The sequence below is a fragment of the Nelumbo lutea genome, chromosome 1 (genome assembly GCF_056320005.1).
Source record: "Nelumbo lutea isolate HS-2025 chromosome 1, American lotus-T2T, whole genome shotgun sequence".
In the NCBI taxonomy this organism is placed as follows: Eukaryota; Viridiplantae; Streptophyta; class Magnoliopsida; order Proteales; family Nelumbonaceae; genus Nelumbo; species Nelumbo lutea.
The window spans coordinates 93,259,878-93,285,040 of NC_142684.1; the positions used below are offsets into that span (position 1 = coordinate 93,259,878).

General features: G+C 37.3%; 1 protein-coding gene and 1 long non-coding RNA gene across 3 annotated transcripts; one reads left to right on the forward strand and one right to left on the reverse strand.

Moving 5' to 3' along the window:
* The first annotated feature begins 5,960 nt into the window (after window positions 1–5,960).
* LOC148876175 (uncharacterized) lies at window positions 5,961–17,425 on the forward strand. Of its 2 annotated transcripts, none has more exons than XR_016098567.1 (3): window positions 5,961–6,362; window positions 8,368–8,422; window positions 16,563–17,425. It is a non-coding gene; the product is annotated as an uncharacterized LOC148876175 (long non-coding RNA). The 2 variants fall into 2 exon arrangements; XR_016098565.1 differs by lacking the exon at window positions 16,563–17,425 and adding an exon at window positions 12,245–12,563.
* A 12-nt stretch (window positions 17,426–17,437) lies between these two features.
* LOC148876176 (uncharacterized) lies at window positions 17,438–17,881 on the reverse strand. Its single transcript, XM_088966556.1, has one exon. It carries the CDS (start codon window positions 17,879–17,881, stop codon window positions 17,438–17,440), a length of 444 nt encoding a protein of 147 aa, XP_088822682.1.
* Window positions 17,882–25,163: the final 7,282 nt, after the last annotated feature.

Genomic DNA, 25,163 nt, shown 5'->3' on the forward strand with positions numbered 1-25,163 from the left:
TGAGATGGCCTGTCTCAGCCACCAGGGTAAGACCCGAGGCACATGCAATATGGGATTACTTGAATCCTTGAACCGGACCAGATTCCCAGTATTGCCCTAGACCTTGGAGAGAGATGGGCAAAACTGGAAAGTTACACCTGACCCCTAGACTCGATTATGACATTTCACTAGGTGTTGGATCAGGCTGCCTTTGATATTCCAATCAGTGAGATCCTTAGCGGGGATCAAAACCTGGGTATGTTGGGGCAGTTTGAGAATTCATCTGAGTGGGTGATCATAGTGACAGAATTAGCCACTTTGTCGGACAAAGGGTAATGATCGGGAATGCACTCTCTCTGATGGAAACCAAACTGCCGGCAGTTGATTTCAATCGTTGGAATTTTGTTTTGCAAAATTAATATATTTATATATATGTACGGTTTCGAATTGTTTGCAAATGGTTTTAATTCCCGGGATCCATGTGAGAGGAGAGTGCGGCACTGTTCCTTGCAGCCGAGGGAGAGGTCCTCTCTTGTCGGGCAGTGCTTGATCATTAAGGGCTGAGAGGTTAAGTGTAAGACCATTTAGGATAATACCTGATGGGCTAATCTTGCACCTGCCCACAGTCCCTGGGTTTTTATAAGATGGCTTGGCCCAGGGACCACTTAATGTAAGTGTTGGGCCCATAGGGTCCATATGATGGACTCAAGGGGTTCATTGAGTTTTTCAGTGAATTCGGCTGGGCCTTGTTTTAGAGGTTGGGCCGAACCCATGTGGCTGGTGTGTAGATCAATGCTTGGGTCCCACGCCATACAAAGAAGCCCAACTGGGCAGCAGATTGGAAAGTAATTAGACACTGAACACTTAATGGGCCAAAAGGCCATTTCGAGGTGGGTTGATATGATCACCCATCCTTGGGGCGAATCTGAGATTAAAGTTAGTAAAAGGATTGGGCCTTTAGCCTTATCCACTCTTAGAGACCAAATTCAAATTAGATTTGAATCTGGTAACCTCCTGATAAGATCAGGAGTAAGATAACTCTATCTGCAAAAATGATTAAGATTATCCCCTATCCAAATACTGATTTGGATTGGGATAACTCCTAATAAGGAGGTTTCTTAATCAAGAAGAAAGGAGGAGATTTAGAACCAAGAAAAAATCGCCAAATAGAAAATCTCCTGCGAATTGAGATCAGATCTCATATTCTCCAGAAAAAGAGAAAAAGCAGTTCAGCCTTTTTCGTTTTGGAGATCTCCTCCTGCCGCCGCCATCTGCCATTGCAAGATTAGATCTTTGCAGAAAAGAAAGTCAAGAAATCTGTTCTTGACATCAGTCTTGCAAGAAAGACTGAAAAGGATTCAGTGTTTAGTACTTCCAGAGGATTCTTGTGAAGGATCCAGTGTGTAGGACGCACCCTGTTGGTTCTGTTCCATTCACAGCTGTGTCATCTTCAGCAGGAACGGATCTTGGAGCATTCTTTGGGCATGAACACCAACTTTGGGAGATACTGTTTCTCCGGATCAGGTATATTCCTCCCATTTATCTTTTGGTACAGATCTGGTTTGATTATGGTTCAAGTAGGATCCTTGAATATTGTATTCTAAATTTAGGGAATATGATTCCCAGTTGGGAGAAGGTAGGAAATTTTTGAAATTCGCCCACCCATTCCGCAACCTTTACGGCGTCCATTAGATGGATCCTACCATTCTTTCAACATGCAGTGTGGGTTTGCTCGAAACCTTGAATCGGACCAAATTCTAGTATTGCCCTGGACCTTGGAGATAAGTTGATAAAACTAGAATGTTACACCTGACCCCTAGACTCGATTATGATACTGCACTAGGTGTCGGATTGGGCTGTTTTTGATATGCCAATCAGTGAGATCCTTAGAAGGGGTCAAAACCTGGGTATGTTGGGACATTCCAAGAATTCACCTGAGTGGATAATCATAGTGACAGGATTAGCCCCTTTGTCGGACAAAGTGGATGATCGAGGAATGAACTCTCTTTGATGGAAACCTAAACTGCTGGTAATTAATTTCAAACTTGTTGAGATTTATTTTGCAAAATATACTAATATAGAGATACACACACACACACACACACACACACACACACACACATATATATATATATATATATATATTATGGTTTGACAAAATGTTTGTAAAATATTTTAATTTCCAAGATCCATGTGAGTAGAGAGTGTTTGATCATCAAGGGCTGAGAGGTTAAGTGTAAGACCATTTAGGGATAGTAAACATGATGCGCTAATCTCACATCTGCCCATAGTCTTTAGGCCTTCATAAGATAGATGCACCCAAGGTCCATTTAGTGTAAATGTTGGGACCATTAAGAGCCCATACTAATGGATGCAGGGGTTCACTGTATTTAGTAGTGAATTCAACCATGCCTTGTAATAGAGGCTAGACTGAACCCATGTGGCTTATGTGGAGAACAATGATAGGGTTCCATGCCATACAAAGAGAGACAAGCTAGTCAGTATTAAAAGAAGTAAGCCTGAAAGTTTAATGAGCCTAAAGCCCAATTCGAACTGGATTAATTGGATTAATTAAATAAGAGGTGAATCTGGGTATGGATCAATAGATAAGGATAAGAGGATAACTCTTATCCACTTAAAGAGTCTAGATCCAAATAAAGATTTGGATTAGGAGATTAACTCTTTAAGGTCTATATAAAGGAGGGTGAACTAGAAAAACGTTACATAGTTCCTTTGCTTTATACATTCAACTCTCTCTCCTCCTATTCTTGCTGCCCTACCTCGTTCGATCTCCACCTCTTGGAGTGGTCAATATTGGCTCTTGATATTGTTTCTTAGTGGAAGAAACAATTTTGAAGCTATGCTCACATCCCTACACAATTCTTGCTAAAGAATTAGGGTTCTTGTTGAAGAATCAACTTGTTGATCCTGCTTCACCTAAGCTATGTCATACTCAGTGGATGAAGGATTTGGTACCCTCTTTGGGTGTGAATACCTACGTTGGGAGGAGTTTTTTGTGTGGATTACGTATCGGGTATTCCTCTTCCTAATCTTGGTTTCAGATTTGGTCATGTTTGTTTCAAGAACAATCATTGAAAAATGCAGTTTTTCTAAATCAGGAAATAGGATTCCCGGATGGAAGAATGAAATTTCTTAAATTTTGCCCCATCACCCTACATGGTTCGGCCATCCATATGATGGATCTCCCATCACCTTCACATTCATTCATGGTGTGCCCAGAGATCCACTAACGAATGAACATGGGCCAAGTGTTTATGGCCCATGTGCGTAGCACATCACACATCACATGCATAAACAATCATATAATTGATCCAATCAATTAAACATGGTTCGACCATCCATATGATGGATCTCCCATCACCTTCACATTCATTCATGGTGTGCCCAGAGATCCACTAACGAATGAACATGGGCCAAGTGCTTATGGCCCATGTACGTAGCACATCACACATCACATGCATAAACAATCACATAATTGATACAATCAATTAAATCAATTGTAAAACCCTTAATTAATTAAGTTAAATCAATATAAGCCCATTAAATCCCATAATATTATCATATAACATTATCTAGGTACATGGGCTGAACTGCAAAAGGTAGTTCGGCCCATATAGCATTTATGCTGAAATAGGACTAATGCAGTTTTAACTTAACAAAACTGGGTTTTGCAGGGTGGGTCAAATTAGATCTTGTAATGGGCCATTAAACCCCTGGCCCATAACTGAATTTGGGTAAGAAAATTAACTCCATCGAACCATGGATTCGGTCCAACCAGTTTGAACCAAATCAAGTGAAAATCGGCCTAGGGTTTGGTGTGCAATTCAATATTTAATTCAAGATTGTGATATGAAATTAATTACAGTCGATTAAAGACAATCAAGAATCAGCAAGAAAACACATTAGAGGGTTGTATGTGTGATTGCAAACCTGGAAAACATAGGGTTAGTCGTAGATAGTGAATTCGATATCTACAAATTGCATATTGCAGTTTCTTTAACTACAAAAGATTTTCTCTTCCTCCACGTGCTCCAGCAAGTCTTCAGACGTAAGAAAATAGAAAAACCTAATTCTCTATTAATTACATCACATCAAATCCTATACATTATGTAAAAAAAAAAAATATTTACAGACCAAAATGAATAAAATGAAAAAAAATGTAGGGTGCACAAATCTTGGAGCCTTTCATTAAAGAATAATAAAGAATTAATGAGAGAACTACATGCCCAAAAACTAGGAACCAATTCCTAGAAAAACTACAAACTTGCACAAATCGGATAGAGCAGTTTCTGCCCAATTGCGTAGGTTCAGATATGGTCCAGATTTGGTTCAAGACTTGAACCTGGCTTTGATACCACTAAAGGAAAGGGAGATCCATCTTATGGATGGCCGAACCATGCAGGGTAGCTGGGCGAAATTTCAAAAATTGTCTATCTCCCTTCCGAAAATCCTATTCCCTGATTTAGAAAAATTGCATTTTTCATGGTTCGTTCCTGAAACAAACCGGACCAAGTCTAAAACCAATATGAAGGGAGGGATATACTTGATACAGAATGAATAATAGTTCCCAACGCAAGTGTTCACACCCAAAGAGTTCACCAAATCCTTCATCCATTGAAGATGACATGACTTAGGGTGAGGCAGGATCAACAAATAGATTCTTCAGCAAGAATTTCAATTCTTCAACAAGAATCACGTAGGAATGTGAGCACAACTTCAAATTGTTTCTTCCAGCAAGAAACAATATCAAGATCCAATCCTGATCACTCCAGAAACTAGAGATCGAACAGGATAGGGCGGCAATAGTAGAGGGAGAAAGCAGATTGTAGAAAAGAATGATATCACTGTAGAATTCGCCCTCCTAATTCATATATTTTCAAGATCATCTTCCTAATCAAATTAGGAAAGGGTTCTTTGATCCAAATTTTTATTTAGATATGAACTCTTAAGTGGATAAGATTTATCTTATCATCTTGCTGATCCCTATCCAGATATAAACCCAAATTCGCCCCTTTTAATTAATCTCATTAAACCTAGTTTGAATTGGGCTTTAGGCCCATTAAGCTTTCAGGCTCATTTCCTTTTAATTGATGATTAGTTTGGCTCTCTTTGTATGGTATGGGACCCTAACATTGATTTCCACAAAAGCTATATGGGTTCAGCCTAGCCTCCGTTACAAGGCCTGGCCGAATTCACTGCTTTAGACAGTAAACCCCTAAGCCCATCTGTATGGGCTCTTAGCAGACCCAACATTTACACTAAATGGTCCCTAGGTCTAGCAACTTTATGAAGGCCTAGGGACTATGGACTTAAGTGAGATTAGCCCATTAGGTAAAAGCCCTAAATGGTTTTACACTTAACCTCTTAGCCCATAATGATCAAACACTGCCCGATAAGAGAAGACCTCTCTCTTGGCTGCAAGGTATAATGTTGCATCTCTGCTCACATGGATCCCGGGAATTAAAACCTTTTTGCAAACATTTTGTGAAATCATAATATATATGTATATCTCTATATAAATATATTTTGCAAAACAAATCTCAACAAATTTGAAATCATCTGTTGGAAGTTTAGGTTTCCGTCAAAGAGAGTGCATTCTCCTATCACTATGATCACTCACTTAGGTGAATTCTCAGATTACTCCAACATACTTAGGTTTTGACCCCCGCTAAGGCTCTCACTGATTGGCATATTAAAGACAGCCCAATCCAAGACCTAGTGTAGTACCATAATTGAATCTAGGGGTTATGTGTTATTTTTCAGTTTTATTCATCTGTTTCCAAGGTCTAAGGTATAACTAAAAAATGATTTAATTCATACTTTCAAGTAAATCCACAATACATGTGCTTTAGGACTCACCCTACCAATCGAAACAAACTACCTCAACCGAATTAACAGCACAATTTAAAACTAGTCAGAAAACTAAAAATTGAACGGCGGTTTTTGGCGCTTGCCCCGATGGCTTATTTTTAAACCAGATTTAAACTGGTGTAAAACCATTATATTTTGCTCGACAAATCGAAAAACCCAAACCTAAATGCTAAAACTTCAAAGTTCCCGCCTCCCGCGTTCGTTTTGGTCCTGCGTTCAACAAGATAGGCGCAAAGACACTTTTTGATCGAGAGAATGCAATAGATTGCTTGACAGTAAGAGAATGCAATAGATAGTAGCTCCATTCCATTGTTTTTTTTGTTGAGGATGCGAAAGGATCGATTGGTGGCTCTATTCCTTCGTTGTTCGACTGGGGACGTGAAGAGATCGATTGGTAGCTCTGTTCCATTGTTGGTGGCTCTATTTGCGTGAATCGATCGTTGAGGGAGGGAAATCCAAAATTTTGTGAAAGCGGAGGAAAAAACTTAGAGGTATATGTAGTATGGAGATTGAAGTGTGAACAAACTACCTGGCCAAACATTCTTGACATCTAGTTTGAGATTTCCTTTTTTTGTTTTTTTTTTTTTACAGCTAAAATCGCAACCGAGAGCCCTAATTTCAGTATAGATTATATTTTCCTCCCTCCTGTTTCTTCTCTTTTTTTTGATCTTTCGTTGAGTATTTATTTATTTGCATTAATCATTCCAGTTATATTTCTTTTTTGTTAACTTTTTTGGTCCATTTCTCTTAAAAGACTAAGACTACAAATATGCGATTGTGATTGTTGTTAGCAAATGGATATTCTGCTTGTTGTTGATTCAATGTTTTTTAATGAGTTCTCCAAGCAAGGCATTGGACATCTCGCTTACATTGAGTGCTATTGCAAGGCATTTGAACTCAAAGGGTTTTTCATCAGGGTTTGCTCAAACTTCTTTTCTATTATCCTTATTTTGTGGTGATTGAGTGTTTTTATTGTTCCTTTCATAGGCTTTATAATATTTTTCTTCTTTTTTGGTAAGAAATATACTGTTGCTATAGTGATAATGGAGCATGTCTCTGAGTCTGTGTTATCTTGTTTGCATATTTGCTCGCAACTTTTGAAATGTTTAGCATATTTGTTTGCATATTTCCATACTATTTGCAGCTCGAGGAAGCCATTCTGCTCTCGTACTCATTTGCCCCATTAGACTTATGATTTCCCTGATCATATTCCTATACTACCACATACTGTTCTGATTGTTCGCCAGCCAAAATTCTGGCGTTTCTTTCATTCCACAATACCATAACCATTTATCCTTTTTATTTTTTTATTTTTATTTTAAATATCAATAACTGTAATTTTCGTTAATTAAAAGAGAAAATGGTATAAGAACAATTGGAGATAAAACAGCTTATCTCAAACATCAACACTTTACAACTGAGCCCAAATCTTATCTTTTTGGTCCTGGTTGCATTTTTTTTCGCTTAAATTCTTATTGGAACTATATCATTGCATTCATTATAATGGCGAGGCATGTCTTGAGTATCAAAAAAGGAAAAAGGTGAATTCTAATATTTCACTTTTTCTATGGGTATTATATAATGCTTCCTCATTTTGATTGTAGCATGTATGCATGATATACATAAATAGGGGATGCCTTTATAATGGCATAAAGCTACTATCTTACAATCTATGAAGACTCATATTTTGCCAATAATTGAGCTTTAACATTAAATCCACCATGACAAGTCCCTCAACATCTCTTTAGGTAAAGCCTCCTAGGGTTATGTGAATCAAGAATTATGTCCATGAGGATGGGGAGGGGAGCCTGACTTCCCCGTCAAAGACCTACTATTTCTTTCTTCTCACAAATCCCCCAAAAATTGCCTACTGGGTAAATTTTTGTAATGTATTTCCTCTATATCCTTTTCTACCACGATTTATTTCCATGTCCACGAGGGTCTCAAGAGAGTCATAGTGACCCCATGAAGAAGCACCAAACACCCTGAATAATGGAAATCTGCCAAAAATGGTAGAAGGTGGTCTTGATTCACTATCCCAAGGCAAAAGAGGTAAACATGGGAGACAAATGTTTTGCAACCATGTTACTGATAAAAAATGTTTTGTAACCATGCTTCCTCTAGTTGTTTCTCTAATTGTTTAATGCAGTTTTGCTTATGCATTTGACCCATGGTAAGCCTAAACCACTCAAGTTGATTGGTGTTTCTAGTTTGATAGCACAAGGCTCTTGAAACTATTGAAATTGAGAGGTTGCAAAAGTATTGCTTCCCTGATCTTTGTATTTCTGCTGATTTGAGAATGTTCCTTCCCTAATCTGGTATAATGCATTACCAATATGGGTTTGATTTAGGTTAGTTTTGGGTTTGGTTCGGAACAAGGTGGGCCACTTTAGTTGTTTTCTTCTTTGGTTCTTCTATGGTTTTGCTTAGCATTAGCAATATAACATAGATCATTTTGTTAGATACTTACTAACACCAACTTCTTACATATTACAGCCATTGTCAATCAATATTAAAGGGGGAGCCAAATGGTTGGTTAATAAAATTAAAGGTGCATATCCTTGCTCTTTTTCCATTTTCCTTGTTTATCTTTGCTTTGCCATTCCATTTACATGATCAATAATACTATTCACCTGTGTCTGCCTTTTATTAGAATTGGAATCTACAAAGAAACAAGTGTTGCACTTTAGTGTGTGATGGGTTTGCTTCATCCAATTTTAGTACAAATGCTTCATCTGATATGAGGTTCAAAAGTCTCTATAGGACAATTTCTTAAGAAACTTAGGTATTTCTTATGTGGGTCCCAAAGGATCTGTTGGGGTCTATATTAGAGCTACCTTCTGTATGAGGCCGTGATGAGTAGTACAATCTGTTTCAAACCTCAAGTTCACTCAAGTGACCCCTTCTACGGATAGCAAACACCTTTACAAAGTTATCCTCTTGTCTAGCAATGACTTTGGATCAATGATCATCTTGACTTTGGAGAGAACATTGTTTTAGCATAGCTTCAGCTATGATTTGGACATTAACTTCTTTAAGCACCGCAGAACAATTCCTTTGCCTCCTTGTTAAAAAAAAAGACATCAAGAAACTGCTTAATCTATTTTTTGTTCTTGATAGACAAAATGGACACCTACTTTGCCATGCTTCCTTGATACTATACCATATTTTCTTAACTTAGGGTAGCAATAACCACTATCTTCTTTCCTAGCAATGAAATTGCAGAAAAGAAAACTCTCTCTCTGAAAATGAAATTGAAGAAGAGTAAACCAACTGATTTCACTATGAATTTGGCCACATAGCATATCACGTTCTAAAAGTTGATTGCACTAATAAAGCTCACTTAAGAGCACTTCCGTACTGATTATCTACTCTTGAATCATAAACAAGTATGTTGAATCTACATAATATTATAGCTTTTTAATTTCACTTCCCATCTCATTTCTTCCTATGCAACTTTTTCTTCAATCAAATAAATGTGCTTCTCTTTATAGCAGGAGGGCTTTGATTTATTTCTTCCCATCAAATATTTTTCTGTTTTGCTTTTTTAAACAACTAGTATCATAATGGTATAATGAATTAACTAGTATCATAAAAGTGATAGGTTTATTCAGTTTGGTAGTTGAAAGTTTATTCAGCTATGGTAAATGGGGATTCCTCTTTATTTCCTAAAATCCCAAACATGGATACGAGTATGGTCATCTCATCTGTTTTCAATACTTCAACTATCAAAATCTAATTACAAGAAAGCCATGGATTGTTTGAATTGTCTTTTATGAGCAATAATGAATAAAAATAGGCAAAGTAGAAGAGGTAGGCTCCATTTTATATCAGGTCGATAACTTATGATTTACTCTCTTTACTGTGTCATCTCATTCTTATATATGCATTTTCATTGTTCATTCCTCATTAAGCTTCAAAGTATGATGATATAACTTATTTTGATCTGAAATGGTTTAAGCACTAATATTACATTAACAGTGGATATGAATTTTTAATAGAAGAAATTGGCAATGTAGGATTCATATAACTGACCCTATATAATTGGGATAAGGCACTGATGGTGATGAACAAATTTTACATCATTATTATATGTCTTGTAAAAGAATGATGAGGACTAATTCCTTGAGCTAGGCTTTTACCCAGAAAACACAAGGACTTCTTTCGTATTGCCACATGGATTTAGGGTCTTGTCTAATACCTGTTTTTTTCTTGATATATTTGTAATATTGTCATACTATGATCTCTAAAGATGTAAATTTAGCAAATAAGTAGGTTTATTGTCAAATTACAGGTAGTTAAGAAGTATGATTGTCAATTATATCTGGGTCAGACCCGAGAGTCCTAATTACAGACCCAATTCATAACTGATTCTGCACATTTACCTATCAGTGAGGTTCAGATCTACCCAGAATTGGATTAGACCTGACCCATTAGGTTGTCCTTCATGCATGAGATGTGTCGATACAAACTTCTTTGGGAGGAGATCCGGACTCGACCTATTAAGTTTGAGGCATGTTTGAAAACTATATTAAGTTTTCTAAGGCATATTAAGTTCTTTGGGAGGAGACCCGACAAAATTATATCAAGTTTGAAAACTAAAATAAGACTTAATTAATTGACATGTTTTCTAAGGTAAGCAAAGGGTTTGCTTGTAAGCCTATACTCTTGGATGCTATTAGATGCAAGGTGCACGGGTTATTCAAGTCAGAATTTGAAAACAGTTCCTCGAACACCATTAATTGAAATATGTATGATGGTAATTTAGTAATAGAGGCTTTGCAAAGCAGATGTAACAAAGCCAGTTTAGGTACGACTTGAAAAAGGCCCTCTACTTGATAAGTTAAACCATGAAACAATATTAGTTTGTCTTTGAATGCTTTTATCATTGTTGGGTGAATGTAAAATGAAGTAAACAAGGTTGCTTTGTAAGAAGGCCCTTCAATTTAATTTCTTGGTTCTATTCAATTGAATGATTTGATGTCTTTATTAGCTTCAAGGGTTGTAGAAGTGTGCATATCAAAAATAGATCGAAAATAAGTGATGCACTGCTAGTATGCCCTTATGGATGCTATAGAATATTTTGAACTACTATTGATATTCCAATTAATTGCTTAGAATTCAGCCCATGTAGATTTTAGTTACGATTCCTATCTTTATAGTTAAAATACTTGAATATAATTCTAATATTTATATGTTTTAATTTGCATGTTCAACCAATATGTTAAGTGGATTTGCATTAGAAGATGTGTTGCATTATTAGAGAATTTGATTAATTTTTTTAAGTTCTTATACTATTTATATGTCAACTGGATATTGTATTTGAACAATGCCTTTTGGATATTTTAATATATAATCTTTGAATTAATAGATTTCATTATAAATTGATTTTTATCAAATAGTTTTGCTATATTACACAGGTATGAAAATGCTAAATCAATAAAAAATTTAGGTACCACAAAAATGCTGCAATAAGGTGGGTATATGCATTTTTTTGACAAAAAAAAGGAATATGTTGGAGATTATGTTTGTTGGCTTAGCTATCAACATGACAAAAAAATGTTAAAATTAACCTAAAATAAATAAAAAATGAAAAAAAATCTAAGCCAGCGGTCATGAAATTGTCAGTCTTGCTACAAACGACACACAAGGCGGCGATCATTTAGCATATAAGTCGGCGGTTCAAATCGCCACTTGAGAGTTTGACAGAATCTAAGGCGGTGGTCTTTTGGTATCTAAGCTGGCGGTCTAAACCGCCGCTTGGTTAATGCTAAGCTGGTAGCTCGGTGTGACCACCACTTTAGAGCAATTTGAACTGGCCACCTAAGGCAGTGGTCTTGACCTAAGTTGGCAGAGGTTTAGGGGGCGGGCTGAAGACCATCGCCTTAGATCAAAGTCGGCTGTCATGTGACCATCGGCTTAGATCGATTTTCTTCTAGTGCATGAGTCTCTTAAGTGTCCAGTTTAAGGGTATTATATAGAAATATATCATAATAATATGAATTGTTTATGCACTTTATTCATTTACAATAAATGTCAAAAAGTACATCAATTTTGGTATTATATAGTACCTTGTGCTGAAAGTTAATTAATTATAATGGGGGTGACGATGATCGAACACTATACTACTTTGTTAAAGTGACTTTGATACCATATTAGAGAACCATTCAACCTAAAAGTTTAAGCTATTAGATGAGGTCTTTGAATAAGTTGATATTTTCTAGCAAGACCTGGTAGAGTCAATTAATCAAATTGAGTGTCACAACAATGGACTTTCAGTTCCTCTTCTCTAGTCTTTTTGGTTGTAATCTAGGAGTATTCTTAATTATGACGCTTTTTAATGGGGATGCATTTTCATTCACGGTGGTTGCAGAGATTATTATTATAGGGGATGATGCTAGTACAACTTTTTTATGCAACATCAAATAACTCGATGATTCATCTCCTTTAATGAATGGTGGGGCTTCAAATATTAGTAAATTTATTGGCTTTGAATATGCATTATTGACTCTTTAGTTTGCATTTGTGACTAAGAAAATTCTAGTTGCAAGGGATAATGTTGGAGATGTTATTGTTTTTTGTAACAATTTGCTTTAGAACAATTCATCTTCCTTGGCAAAGAATGCTTGCACAAATGATGTTTAAAACTTAGCCAACTCTACAAATGGGTTTGATGTTATTTCCATCTTAAATTTAATTGAGACCTTTGTTTCGGAGAGTGATTATTATCATGTGATCATACTGCTACATTCCTTTGGCAACTATTACTATGACCTTTATTATAACTAGTAAGAGTGTGTGTTGCACGTTGGAGGTTATAATGAAAATGATTAAAATATGAAAAATTAAAAGGAACTAGCTTTAGTCTAGAGGTTCAACCGTTGGAGTAATAATTGTACTCGGGTGATAATAGGGCCTCGAAAAGTGATAATTAAACCAGCGTCAACAATGTTTTAAAAACATTGGGATGGAATAGTGTGCTACAAATGGAAATGATATCTAATTGTTTGAATTTCAATTCAACAAATTTTATCCAGTTAATGAGGATTAAATTGTTAAAATATTCCATTGTTGAAATCTCTTTTCCCATGAAGTTTGGTAATTGCAATTCAGTCAATTATCTTCGGTCTTGTCTCCAGGCCGAAACTAAAATTAGAAGAGGTCAAAACATAAACATAAATGTAGATATAGATTTTACACTGAGGCTATTTGGCTAATATCCAAGGGTTGCAAAATGGGAGCTGAGATATAGATCCATGTTTGAAGAGTCAGACACTAATTAATATTCCTTATAAATGTAGATTTCTACATTTAAAGAAAAAAACAAAATGAGTAAAAATATTTAAAATTGAAACAAAAGAAAAACATATGTAACCTACAATATGATTGGTTTAACTGGTCCCATCAAATTTAATCCAAACTGATCTCTTGTTCGTCCTACATATGATGTCATTAACATCATTGGAACTAGATTTCGACGGATTGATTACTGGTATAACTATTCTGGGTTATCAGTTGCACCGCCTGAGACACTATGAAAAACTGCCGAACATAAAATAGACTCGAGCAAATACATTTAGACCTTTCATTGCCTTCTTAGCATGAATCTGAAGTGATTGCATAGTTGGGTTCTTATTATAGTTGAAAGTGTAGAGCATGATGCAAGTGTGGACATCTCGAGCCTTGGCGCGTTGTGCTATGAATTCCTTTATGGGGTGCCAGTTGCCACCTTTTGAGGCAAGGGAACACTTAGACATACTGAAGGTAGGCTAAAATTCCGGCTAGCTGAACCCTTTTTATTTATTTGATTTCTATACTACTTCCATGTTAATTGAAATTAACAATACGGCTCTTATATGTCCTGTTGGCTCTGACTTGAATATGCATGTATGAGCTGCTCCAAGCTGACCTTGCAGTTGCTAGCTTTAGCAAGCTTTCACTAATCAGTCTTCAAAGATTATTCTCACACAATGGGTCTGCATTCATGGATCTACATAAGCAAATTATAGAAAAGGCTCCCTCTAAGAGGAAGCTTACCATCGATACCATCTTCTGATTCAATCTCCCTCTTTATTTTTTTTTTCCTTATCCATCTTTCTCCAAGATTGGCATGTAATTATGTATTTTGTAGGTTGCATATGTTTTTCATTTGTTTCAATTTTAATTATTTTTACTTATTTTGTTTTCTTTTTCTTTAAATGTAGAAATCTACATTTTAAAGGAATATTAGTTAGTGTTTGCCTCTTCAAACATGGGTCTGTATCTCAGCTTCTATTTTGCAACCCTTGGATATTAGCCAATTAACTTCATAGTGTAAAATCTATATCTACATTTATGTTTATGTTTTGACCTTTTCTGATTTTAGTTTCAGCAACAATTTAATCCTCCTTAATCGGATAGAATTTGTTGAATTGAAATTCAGACAATTAGATATCATTTCCATTTGTAGCACACTATTCCATCCCAATGTTTTTAAAACATTGTCGACCCTGGTTTAATTATCATTTTTTTTGGGCCCCATTATCACTCGGGTACAATTATCACTCTAGCGGTTGAACCTCCAGATTAGAGTTAGTTCTTTTTAATTTTTCATATTTTAATCATTTTCATTATAACCTCCCAGGTGCAACGCATGCACTCTTGCTAGTTATAATAAAGGTCATACTAATAGTTGCCAAAGGAGTGTAGCTGCATGGTCCCACGATAATAATCACTCTTCGAAACAAAGGTCTCAATTAAGTTTAAGATGGAAATAACATCAAAACCGTTTGTAGAGTTGGCTAAGTTTTCAACATCATTTGTGCAAGCATTATTTGCCAAGGAAGATGAATTGTTCTAAAGCAAATCGTTGCAAAAAACAATAGCATCTTTGGCATTATCCCGTGCAACTAGAATTTTCTTGGTCACAAATGCAAACTGAGGAGTCGGTAATGCATATTCAAAGCCAAGAAATTTACTAATATTTGCAACCCCACCATTCATTGAAGGAGATGAATCATCGAGTTCTTTGGTGTTGTATAAAATAATTGTATTAGCATCGTCCCCTATAATAATAATCTTTGCAGCCACCGTGAATGAAGATGCATCCCCATTAAAGGGTGTCATAATTAAGAAGACTCTTAGATTACAACCAAAGACTAGAGGAGAGGAGCTGAAAGTCCATTGTTGTGACACTCAATTTGATTAATTGACTCTACCAGGTTTTGTTAGAAAATATCAATTTATTCAAGGACCTCATCTAATAGCTTAAGCTTTTAGGTTGAATGGTTCTTTGAGATGGTATTAGAGCCACTTTGACAAAGTAGTATAGTGTTCGATCCTCGTTACCCCCATTATAATTAATTAACTTTCAACACAAGGTATGGGTAGGCCTGTGCTTATTCACACTTCAAGCTCAATGGGCTTTCATGTAAGGGGGCGCGTTAGAGAATATCAACCTATTCAAGAACTTGATCACTTAATAGGTTAAGTTTTTAGGTTGAATGGCTTTGAGAGGCCTTCGGCTTACAAACAGTTCCCAGAAATGCCACGAAGAGAGATCCACGAGACATGGAAATGGAGCCAACTCTTGCTTAACAGCATTGTCCTCAAGTAAAAAGGATGGACTAACACCAGACTCCTTCACAAAACCATTTCTAACAAACACCAAGAACAATAAAAAAAAGGAAAAGCCTCCTATACTGAGAGGAGTGGGGGAGACTTGCATACGCGAGAGGGAAACTCGCACAGAGGTGCGAGTGTAGGGTAACCTAGGACTAGTGGTGGTGGTTGCATTTTGAGGGATCGTCATAGTAATTTTCTCTTTGCTTCAATCTGGTTTGCTTTAGGAACTTGGTTATTCTTCCCTATACATTTGTTCTAATTTAAAGGTCCTAATTGATATACTCTTAGGCTACTCCACTCTGCCTTGGAGTTTGTGGTATTGGATTGAAAAGATTCAGTTAGTTTTACAACAATGGTCCTACGGAGATAGAGCATAGTGGTAATAGTACTGTCATACATGAACAACTCGATCATATCATGTCTTCTAGTTATACTTCAGTGCAGATGTTTCTCATGCATTATTTTTGCTGTTCTAGAGATGTAAAATTATTTTAGACATTTTTCTTCTTCAATAAATTGCTTATCAACTGCTTAATTGCACAATTATTTATCTTCTACACGTTTCCTGGCCGCTACTTCTTTTCTAGCAAATGCATCAACATCCTTCTGGAATTCCCAAGAGAGAAATTGAGCCTCTATCATCGGTTGGGCCCTTGTCTTTGATTCCTTAGTTCTGGCCCTTTGATTTCTTCGGCTATGAATGAGTTGGATATTTGAGTCATATGCTTGTTCCTGTTGTACCTAGTGTCACTTTGCTCTATGTTGTAGGATCTGGTTATAGTTGGGTGTTGATGTTTTATGTTAGTGTTTGGATATCGACAGTGAATTTGTTAAGCATCTCACAAGTGTTTCCATGTTTTATTTTGGAATATGTTTTATTCCAAGCAAAGCCTAGTTCGATATTGGAATAGTCTAATAAACCAATTCTCGACTATCTGATCAAGTTACAAATTGGCAAATCTAAAACAAAAAATATGTTGTTAACATCGGAACAAAAAATTAATAAATAAACACACTATAGTAGATATTGAATCTCTTCTCTCTCTCAAACAAACACAACCTTAATCTATCACCTTCCTGGACCAAAGATTCCAGATCCGTATGTGGAGACTACCATGTCAACAAGAAGGGGAAACTGTAGTAACACAAACAAGGCAACTGGGACACTACCAAGCAAAGTTATCGGAATAGCTGTCCACTGAGCTCGATGATGAAGAATAATGAAAAGTGTTGCACCAAAGGCTATCATCATAGTTGCTACTGAGAAGAACAGGGTGGCAAGACCGATTATCAATCTCTTGGGCAATGATACTAGGAAATCTTCTTCTGCATACCGTGATGTGAGGATTCCTAAAAACATCAACATTGAGGCAGAAGAAGAAAAGAGCGAGAATGCATCTGAAATAATAAAAATCATGAAAGCTTTTCTGTGTAAGAAGATAGGAATGCCTGTATCACTATTATTTCCTCCTGGCACAGTAAAAGCGGCTGTAAACATAATTGTTGCAATCAGAGCTGCCACGACCGTACATGATGATGCTGTGCCCTTCATCCATTTCTCCCCTTCCTTGACCAAGTCCTTGTGCTGTTCGGTAAACAAGGTTGGAGGTATTTGGCCATTTTGGTTTATCCTTTCTGCGAATACAGGTGGTACGAACTTCCCCACCTCCTATGATTTGACAAATTAATTTGGAGATTTTTAGAGGTCGATACCATGGGTTGATGAATTCACTTGTGTTGGGACATGGGTTTTAGTACAATGCTAAAACTGATAACCTTGGCCTTTAATGTACAGTTGTCGCTTTATCTAATTCAATTCAAGGTGAGACCACATCAATATATCAAACGCCTTGAATTCATTGTTTTAGCACAACGCTAACACCTGTACATTGCAAAAGTGGTTTGTGATCTGATAACATATTTATTAACTATTATCATGCAACAACTAAAATGAAATTGTTCTTCATCTATGATTAATGAAGAAGCTCACCTTATACCATTGAAGCTCTCGTTGCATCTGTAAAGCTGCCCCAGATACTCTACTAAGCTGTGAGTAAGGTGATAACATTGCAGCTAAATGTAGTAAGGAGTTATCTTGATTGTCAAATGGGGTGATGTGGCTCTGCTTTGGACCCATCCCATATATGAGGTTGAAGACTTTATGCTGTCGATGTACAATTGCGATTGCAACTATGTTTCGACCATTTTCATCTGCAGTATATATTGCATTGGGAATGGATCTAATAATTTCATCCACAATCTCAACAATCCCAAATTTGGCAGCGTTAACAACTGCCAAGTACACTTTTGCCTCCAGAAGATGCGCTTCATCCAATTTCTCAATTTCAGAACAAATGACTTTTAGTATTTCAATAACTTGAATATGTACCGGCTCTTTTTGGTGCATATGATGAATTCCTAGGTAGTTGATAAAATAATCAGAAAAATAAAAGATCATGACTTATCCTAACATAAAATGATCCGAGAGATTGAACTGTTTTGCATACCTAATGGTTTACTGGCACTCCATGCTATTCGATGTAACAACCAAAAAACTGTAACAACAATTATTACAGCTTTCACTTATGATAAAATGTTGAAAGCAGATATACTATTAGTAGGAATAAATTTTATTCAAGAGTCTCTTGATTTAGGATACAGAAATAGTAGGCTCTTTATATGGACTAAATTAAGTATTGGTATTGAGTATTGTATCGGACAACTTTGATAAGTATACACTTTAGAAACATATGAATATAAATGAATGGTATAGAATGCTTAGATATGCTAAGAAAATGCACACATTATTTCAGGGTATAAACATATGAGAAATACACACTTTAATTGATTATACAAAGAGACATTACAATCAACAATATTGAAACTCTAAAACATATGCACGTCATACAATAATTATCACTCTATTTCAATTTTTATTAAATTTTTGAAAAAAAATTATTGATTCAGTATTTTTATATAAAAAAGAACATTTTTCCTTTTTTTTTTTCTATATGATTGTAAAATGAAACATATAGATCATATACTTGTTTTATAATTATATTTCTATTTTAGTTTATGATTTTTAATTTTTATTCAAGTAAAAAAAAATCGAAAGTAAACCATCCTAAATTTGGTAGCTATAAGTATTGCGGAGGACATTCCTGACTCTTTATTAAGATGCACGTCATCCAATTTCCGAATTTCAAAACAAATGACTTTTAATATTTCAATCACTTGAATAAGTACCAATTTCTTTTAGTGCATTTTCTGACTTCCTAGGCGATTCATAAAATAATCAGAAAAGAAAAAAAAATCCTTACATATCCAAAGGTCAAATGATCCTAGGTGTTTAAGGGCACTTGATGCAATTAGATGTAAAACCAAAGAACTGCAATATAAACTATATAACAATTTTCACTTATGACGAAAAGTTGAAAGTATATGTATAGTAGGAAAAATTTATTCAAGCGTGTCTCTTGATCTAAGATACAGAAGTAGTAATGTCTTTGCAAGGATCAAAGTATTGGTATTGAGTGTCATATCAAGCAATTCAGATATGAGTATGCTTTTGAAATGCATATATATGGACTAAAGATGTAGAAATGCTTGGATATGCTAGAAAAATGCATACAAAACACATAAATATATTAATAATACCTAAATCTACAGTGAAATTATCTAGAATAAAGTACAAACAATTTATGGGAAATTTTATTTATCTAATAATTTTATATAATAATAACTCTAATTTTCAATAGGAACTGATACATGAATGATGGCCAGCTTCCAAGAGCTGCTTACTAAAAGCTGGGCCTTAAATAAACTTTCCATACAATCTCAGAAAGATGTAGGAGAGGCTGAGTTTGGTAGGAGTACAAATGCAAATATGTAGAGAACAAAACCTTATATTTTGTATTATTTTGTATGTATTTATACTGTACATATTTGCATTTGTACTCTTTCCAAGACTCAAAAGACTGAGTCCAAATCTCCTGAAAGCAAAATCAATGAGAACTCGAAATCCAACTGCACATCAGAAATATTTTCCCCCCATTTATCATGGTTTCATGGGAGATGTTCTTAATGTGCCATTAGATGTTTAAGCTTGTAGAATTTTTGCAGGATTTTTCTTTGAAGAGATCCTAATGCAAAGACTAACAAACCATGCATCTTTTATCATTCAATTCTTCCATTCAAAATTCCTTATAAAGTTTCCCTCACCTTTCTGTTTCTTTCTTATTTTCAATCAAACCAAACACATCCTAGGCCTTTTATCATTTTTCCACTTAAAAAATTCATCAGGGAAATCATTGAGTAGAGAAGACAGGACTGGCAGAGTCCTTAGTTCCTTGGGTTTAGGCTATGTTTGATTTGAAGGAAAATGTAGGGAAAGATAGGAAAACCCGTACAAGATTTATAAGATTTCCCTACCTTTCCCTTTCTTTCCCATCATTTCCCTTCCTTTCCCTACTTTTTCCTACAAATCAAACATAGTCTTAAAGTTTGGATTTTCTTCCTCCCAGTGCGTGCCTCAGACCAACCTCACAGCATATTTCAGCCATGCACCTAGAACATTTCCAGAGTTCTAAATTTTTATTCATGGGAAGATGTTCCCAAAGCACAGCGGAAAAATGCTGTGAGGTCGGTGTGAGTCACACTCTGAGGAGCAGATCCGAACTCCCACTTTTATAGCCCGTCAAGATGTCACTTCTTTTAATTCAAGGTGGGGCCTGTAAATATACTAAGTATTTGATATTTTTCTCTGTTTTAGTGCAGCAGCAAAAGTGGTTTGCGTAGGGATTTCGTGGTGTCTGCTGGGCCCAATCTCCAAGCCCAAAACTTTTGTTCTAGTTTCTTCAGATGAGAACTTCTCAAGACTGCAGTCGGACCCAGTAAAGCTCGGGCTCATATTTGAAAAGTTGGGCCAGAAACTTAAGATTTTCGGTGCCCATTTGGGTGGGCTCTCACAGAACAGCAAAGATGGTGAGATCCTTGGTGGCATTTGTGCGAGGGCCTTGATGGTTGGGCTCGAAAGCGGGGAGGAGAGAGAAACTGAGAAAGTACTTCACTTGCATGTTGCTTCTAGTGACTGGTAGTGGCCATTTGAGGTCCCAAAGAAAAGATGGGAAAAGCAGTGTTTTCAAAATCAGACCAGACCGGGTGGTTAGACTCGAAAAATAGGGAATTTGTCATCTGATCGGTTCCATTTTACCCTAAAATTGCTTTTTAATCAAAACTATTGATTTGGTTAGTGAACTGTTGACCCAGATGATTGAATCATCAACCTGAACAACGCTTTTTGACCGTTTTCTATTTTTATATTTTTAAAATTTTTTATCTTTTTTATCAAAGAGGACAATCCGTTTGGACCAGACAGTCAGACCATTCGACCCAGAAACCGGATCAAAACAGTTCCCTGTCTAGTCTGATTTAAAAAACGTTGCATAAAAGTGACCGTTTCAGATCAAGAGTGTATACATTTAGGGTAGGGTAAATGACCAATCGGTTCAGAAGAATAAGACATTATTTCTTTTCTTTTCTTTTCTTTTCTTTTTAGGTGGAGGAGCATGCCGGGGAAATCTTTCAAGTAACGAGGATAGAGAATATAATGACTCTTTACACAGAGATGATATCAACTTCTTTTACTTTGAGGCTGGGAAAAGTGGTAGATTTGTGAGTGGATAGCATGAATTAAAGCAGGTACTGGAGGCTTGAAGAGTAGTAGAGGAAGGGGAAGAGGGGACGGGAGTTGGGCCCGGTAGTATTGGGGATTCTATTTTAGAGTTTCAGATGAGATCGGCGTGGGCGATTGGTTTGAGCCATGTTTGCATCTTTGGAGTTGTGGCTGGTCTGTTTGTTGTTGGTTTTTCTCTATGTTTTGTTTGAAGGAAAAGGTATGGAAACTTATACGAGGGTTATAAAGGTTTTCCTACCTTTTCCTACTTTTACCTTCAAACCAAACACAGCCTTGGGGAAGTATGGACGTTTTTTTATAGAGGGGTTGCTTATTCTTTCGCGTGTTGTATGTATTGAAATTCGTCATGGACTAGGAAATTCTGGATAAGCATGGATAAGCATGTATCTAGGCACAAATTCTGGTAGTTCCCTAGGCGTCTTTAGCTAGTTATGATTAGTAGGTAGGTTATTACTACAAGTGAGTCTCATGCTCCTAAATTTCAGGCGTCGATTGTATGTGTATATATATGGTTGTGCCTTGCATAATGACACAAGATTCTCCACAAAGATTATTTTTTTCATGGTATTAGAACCATAACGAAGTTGCTGAGAGCAACACCGCATTCGCTTGGCGCCGATAGAGTCCAGACCTTGCAATCCAGTTTTTCCAGATCGGCACTGTAGTTCGTCCCCTCCATTCGAACCCAACCCAGAAGAGCGGCGGCGAAGCTACTGTTTCTCTTCTATCCCTGTTAGAGCAGAACCAGCGGCGGTGAGAACTGTTCCTCCTCCTCTCCCATTGGCAACTACGACACTGGCAACTACGACACCGGGGATGTTGCGGAAAGCCTTCACAATCTTGGAACCCTCAATGCCATAAACAATAAGAGGACCCTTGCGAGAAATGTATCGACGGTTCCTCATCTTACCCTTTCCTGGTCGGATCGCATGGCTATCCACATCGGGATAAGCACTGACCTGCTTGAGGATCTTGATCGCGGAAGATGTCTTCCAACGCCCGCTGGTTATCAATTTCAGATCCACTGCTGCTTTGGTTTTCAAGACGATGAAAAGTGTCGTGATTTCTGGGAAGCACACAAAGAGGATGAGAGATGCTACTCCATCGTGTGTTCCTTTTTTTGTTGCCATTGCCTCCGGTTTCGGGTTCAAAAGAAGACGCTAATGAACAGTGGATTGGCTGCTGTTGCTATTGCCTCTGTTGATGTCTGAAATCGACCAACGAAACAAGAGAACTGGGACCCCTTGTCCCCAAACGATATCGATGTCTGAAATCGATCGACGGAACAAGAGAACTGGGACCCCTTGTCCCCGAACGATATCAAAACTCGGGAATCAAAAATTGATACGAAGGACCGATGCTTCATCGAATTCGATGAGAACAAGAGAGAAAGCTTTGTCACTACAACTCCTCTTCCCGCCGCAGAGTCGAAATTAGAAGGAAGAAAAACCTCTAACACCTCTGTTGGTTGCTGCTGGACGACATGACCAGTACCCCATGACTCAGCAGAGGTCTGATGGGCGGCGCGTTTGCTGACGGTTGTCTTTCCTTTTTTTTGATACGTTGACTTGAACGAAGTTGACAATGTCTGGACGGATTGACGCTTTCATGACCTCAGGGAGGGAAATGGCGACAACCATTTGCAGTAGGAATGGTGAGAGTTTAAGTAAGTATGTTCGACCTTCTGGCAGCGTGACCGAAGTTCAGCAAAAACTCATGCTGCTCAGTCATCGACAGGGCGTGAGGTGGCTGCTAATGCAACCGTAACTGACAGAGACAGGACTGGACTAAACAGGCTTAATGACGAGTAGTGGCAGATTCTCGTAAACATGCTTGATACTTACAAAACTAGGACTAATGAAAAACTCTCTGGTAAGAAAAATTCTACTGATTGGATAATTGATTCAGGGGCGTCACACCACATGACTAGAGAAATTGACTTATTGATGGATGCACGGAATATTACACCGTGTCCGGTGGGACTTCCCAATGGGAAGTAAACCACTGCAGTGAAGGAAGGGACTTTACATTTGGTGGAAATATTTATCTACATCATGTGCTTTTTGTACCAAGAATGAACTGCACCCTTATTTTTGTAGCAAAATTGTTGCGAGAGATAAATTGTACTGTCACTTTTATTGACAAGCTATGTGTGATACAGGACCAAACCTCGAGGAGTCTGATCAGAGTGGGTGAGCAGTGTGATGGGGTCTATCATTTTAGAGGAGTAGCACCGGTTCGGGCGAATAGAACAAGAGGTATGGATGAATGGGAGTTATGGCATCGCAGATTAGGGCATTCGTCTAAACAAATATTATCTTTTCTTCCTAAAGAAGATAAATTAAATAGTAGAACTGAAGGAGATAAGCCATGTGATGTTTGTTACAGAGCAAAACAAACACAGGAAATTTTTCCTGAAAGTAAACATAAAGCTAATGATTGTTTCTCTCTAATTCATTGTGATACATGGGGCACCTATAAAGTACCTGCTTCTTGTGGTGCAGTTTACTTTCTAACCATTGTTGATGATTATTCTCATGCTGTGTGGGTTTACTTGTTACTGGACAAAAGTGAAGTAGCACATATTATTGAGAAATTTTGTGCCATGGCAAAACGTCAGTTTGGCAAGCAAGTCAGGACTGTTTGAAGTGATAATGGAACAAAATTTAAGAGCTTGAAATCATACTTTAAGACTCATGGCATTCTGTATCAAACTTCGTGCATTGGGACACTACAACAAAACGGTTGGGTAGAGAGAAAACACAGGCATATCTTGAATGTTGTGAGAGCATTGAGATTTCAAGCAGGCTTGCCCATTGGTTTTGGGGGGAGTGTGCCTTAACCGCCGGATACTTGATAAACAGGACACCTTCTTCTGTATTTGGCGGGAAGACTCCGTATGAGGTACTGTTTGGAACGCCACCTCAATACAAGCACATGAGAGTATTTGGCTATCTCTGCTATGCTCATTGGAGTCCTCAAGACAAGGAGTAGGAAGTGTGTTTTTGTGGGTTATCCCTACGGAAAGAAAGGTCGGTGTGTATATGATGTTGAAAGAGGTGAATATTTTGTACTCGTGATGTAGTCTTCCATGAAAATATATTTCCATATGTTGCTGGTTCCGAAGCCACTCTGGGAGACAAACCTGGCCCGACCATTGCACCAGTTGATGCCGCAATCAATGATGATGTTGTACACAACCACAGAGGGAATAAAGACAGGGGGGTGATGCAACCGACATCTATGATAGGGGGAGCCTTGAGAATAATGATGGTGGAAGAGAGGAGGAACACGGAGAAGAAGAGAGTGTGCAGGAAGTGGGAATTAATGGCAGTGATGACAGAATTAATGTGGATCCAGCACCACAAACAACACCAGAAGATCAACTTGGTAGGGGACATCGGCATCGTACGCCGTCTGTTTTGTTGAAGCCCTACGTGACCTACACTTCTCGATATTTGAAAAACCCCATTCACACTCAAGCCAACTCTGAATTAGAGTCCTCAGGTACAACTCCCTATCCCATAACGAATTATGTGACATGTACTAACTTCTCTGCTAGACATCAAGCTTTCTTAACTGCAGTCACTGCAGGAGCCGAGCCCACTAGCTTTTCGAAGGCAATGAAAAGTGAGAAATGGAGGGAATCTATGAGGAAGAAAATCTAGGCTCTGGAGGATAATGGTACTTGGACATTGGAAACTCTACCTCCCAGGAAAAAGGCAATAGGGAGTAAATGGGTTTATAAGATCAAAAATAATTCAGATGGGACGGTTGAACGACATAAGGCTTAGCTAGTTATTCTCGGGAATAGACAGGTTGACGGGTAAGATTATAATGAGACTTTCACTCCTGTGGCCAAAATGACGACAATCCGCACTTTCTTAGCCGTGGCAGCCGCTAAGAACTAGGAGTTGCATCAAATGGATGTACATAATGCATTCTTACATGGGGATTTGGATGAGGAGGTATACATGCAGTTGCCACCAGGTTT

Bases quoted from the DNA above. Each gene is read 5' to 3' on its own strand.
- LOC148876176 (XM_088966556.1), bottom strand. From the start codon at position 17,881: ATGCACCAAAAAGAGCCGGTACATATTCAAGTTATTGAAATACTAAAA.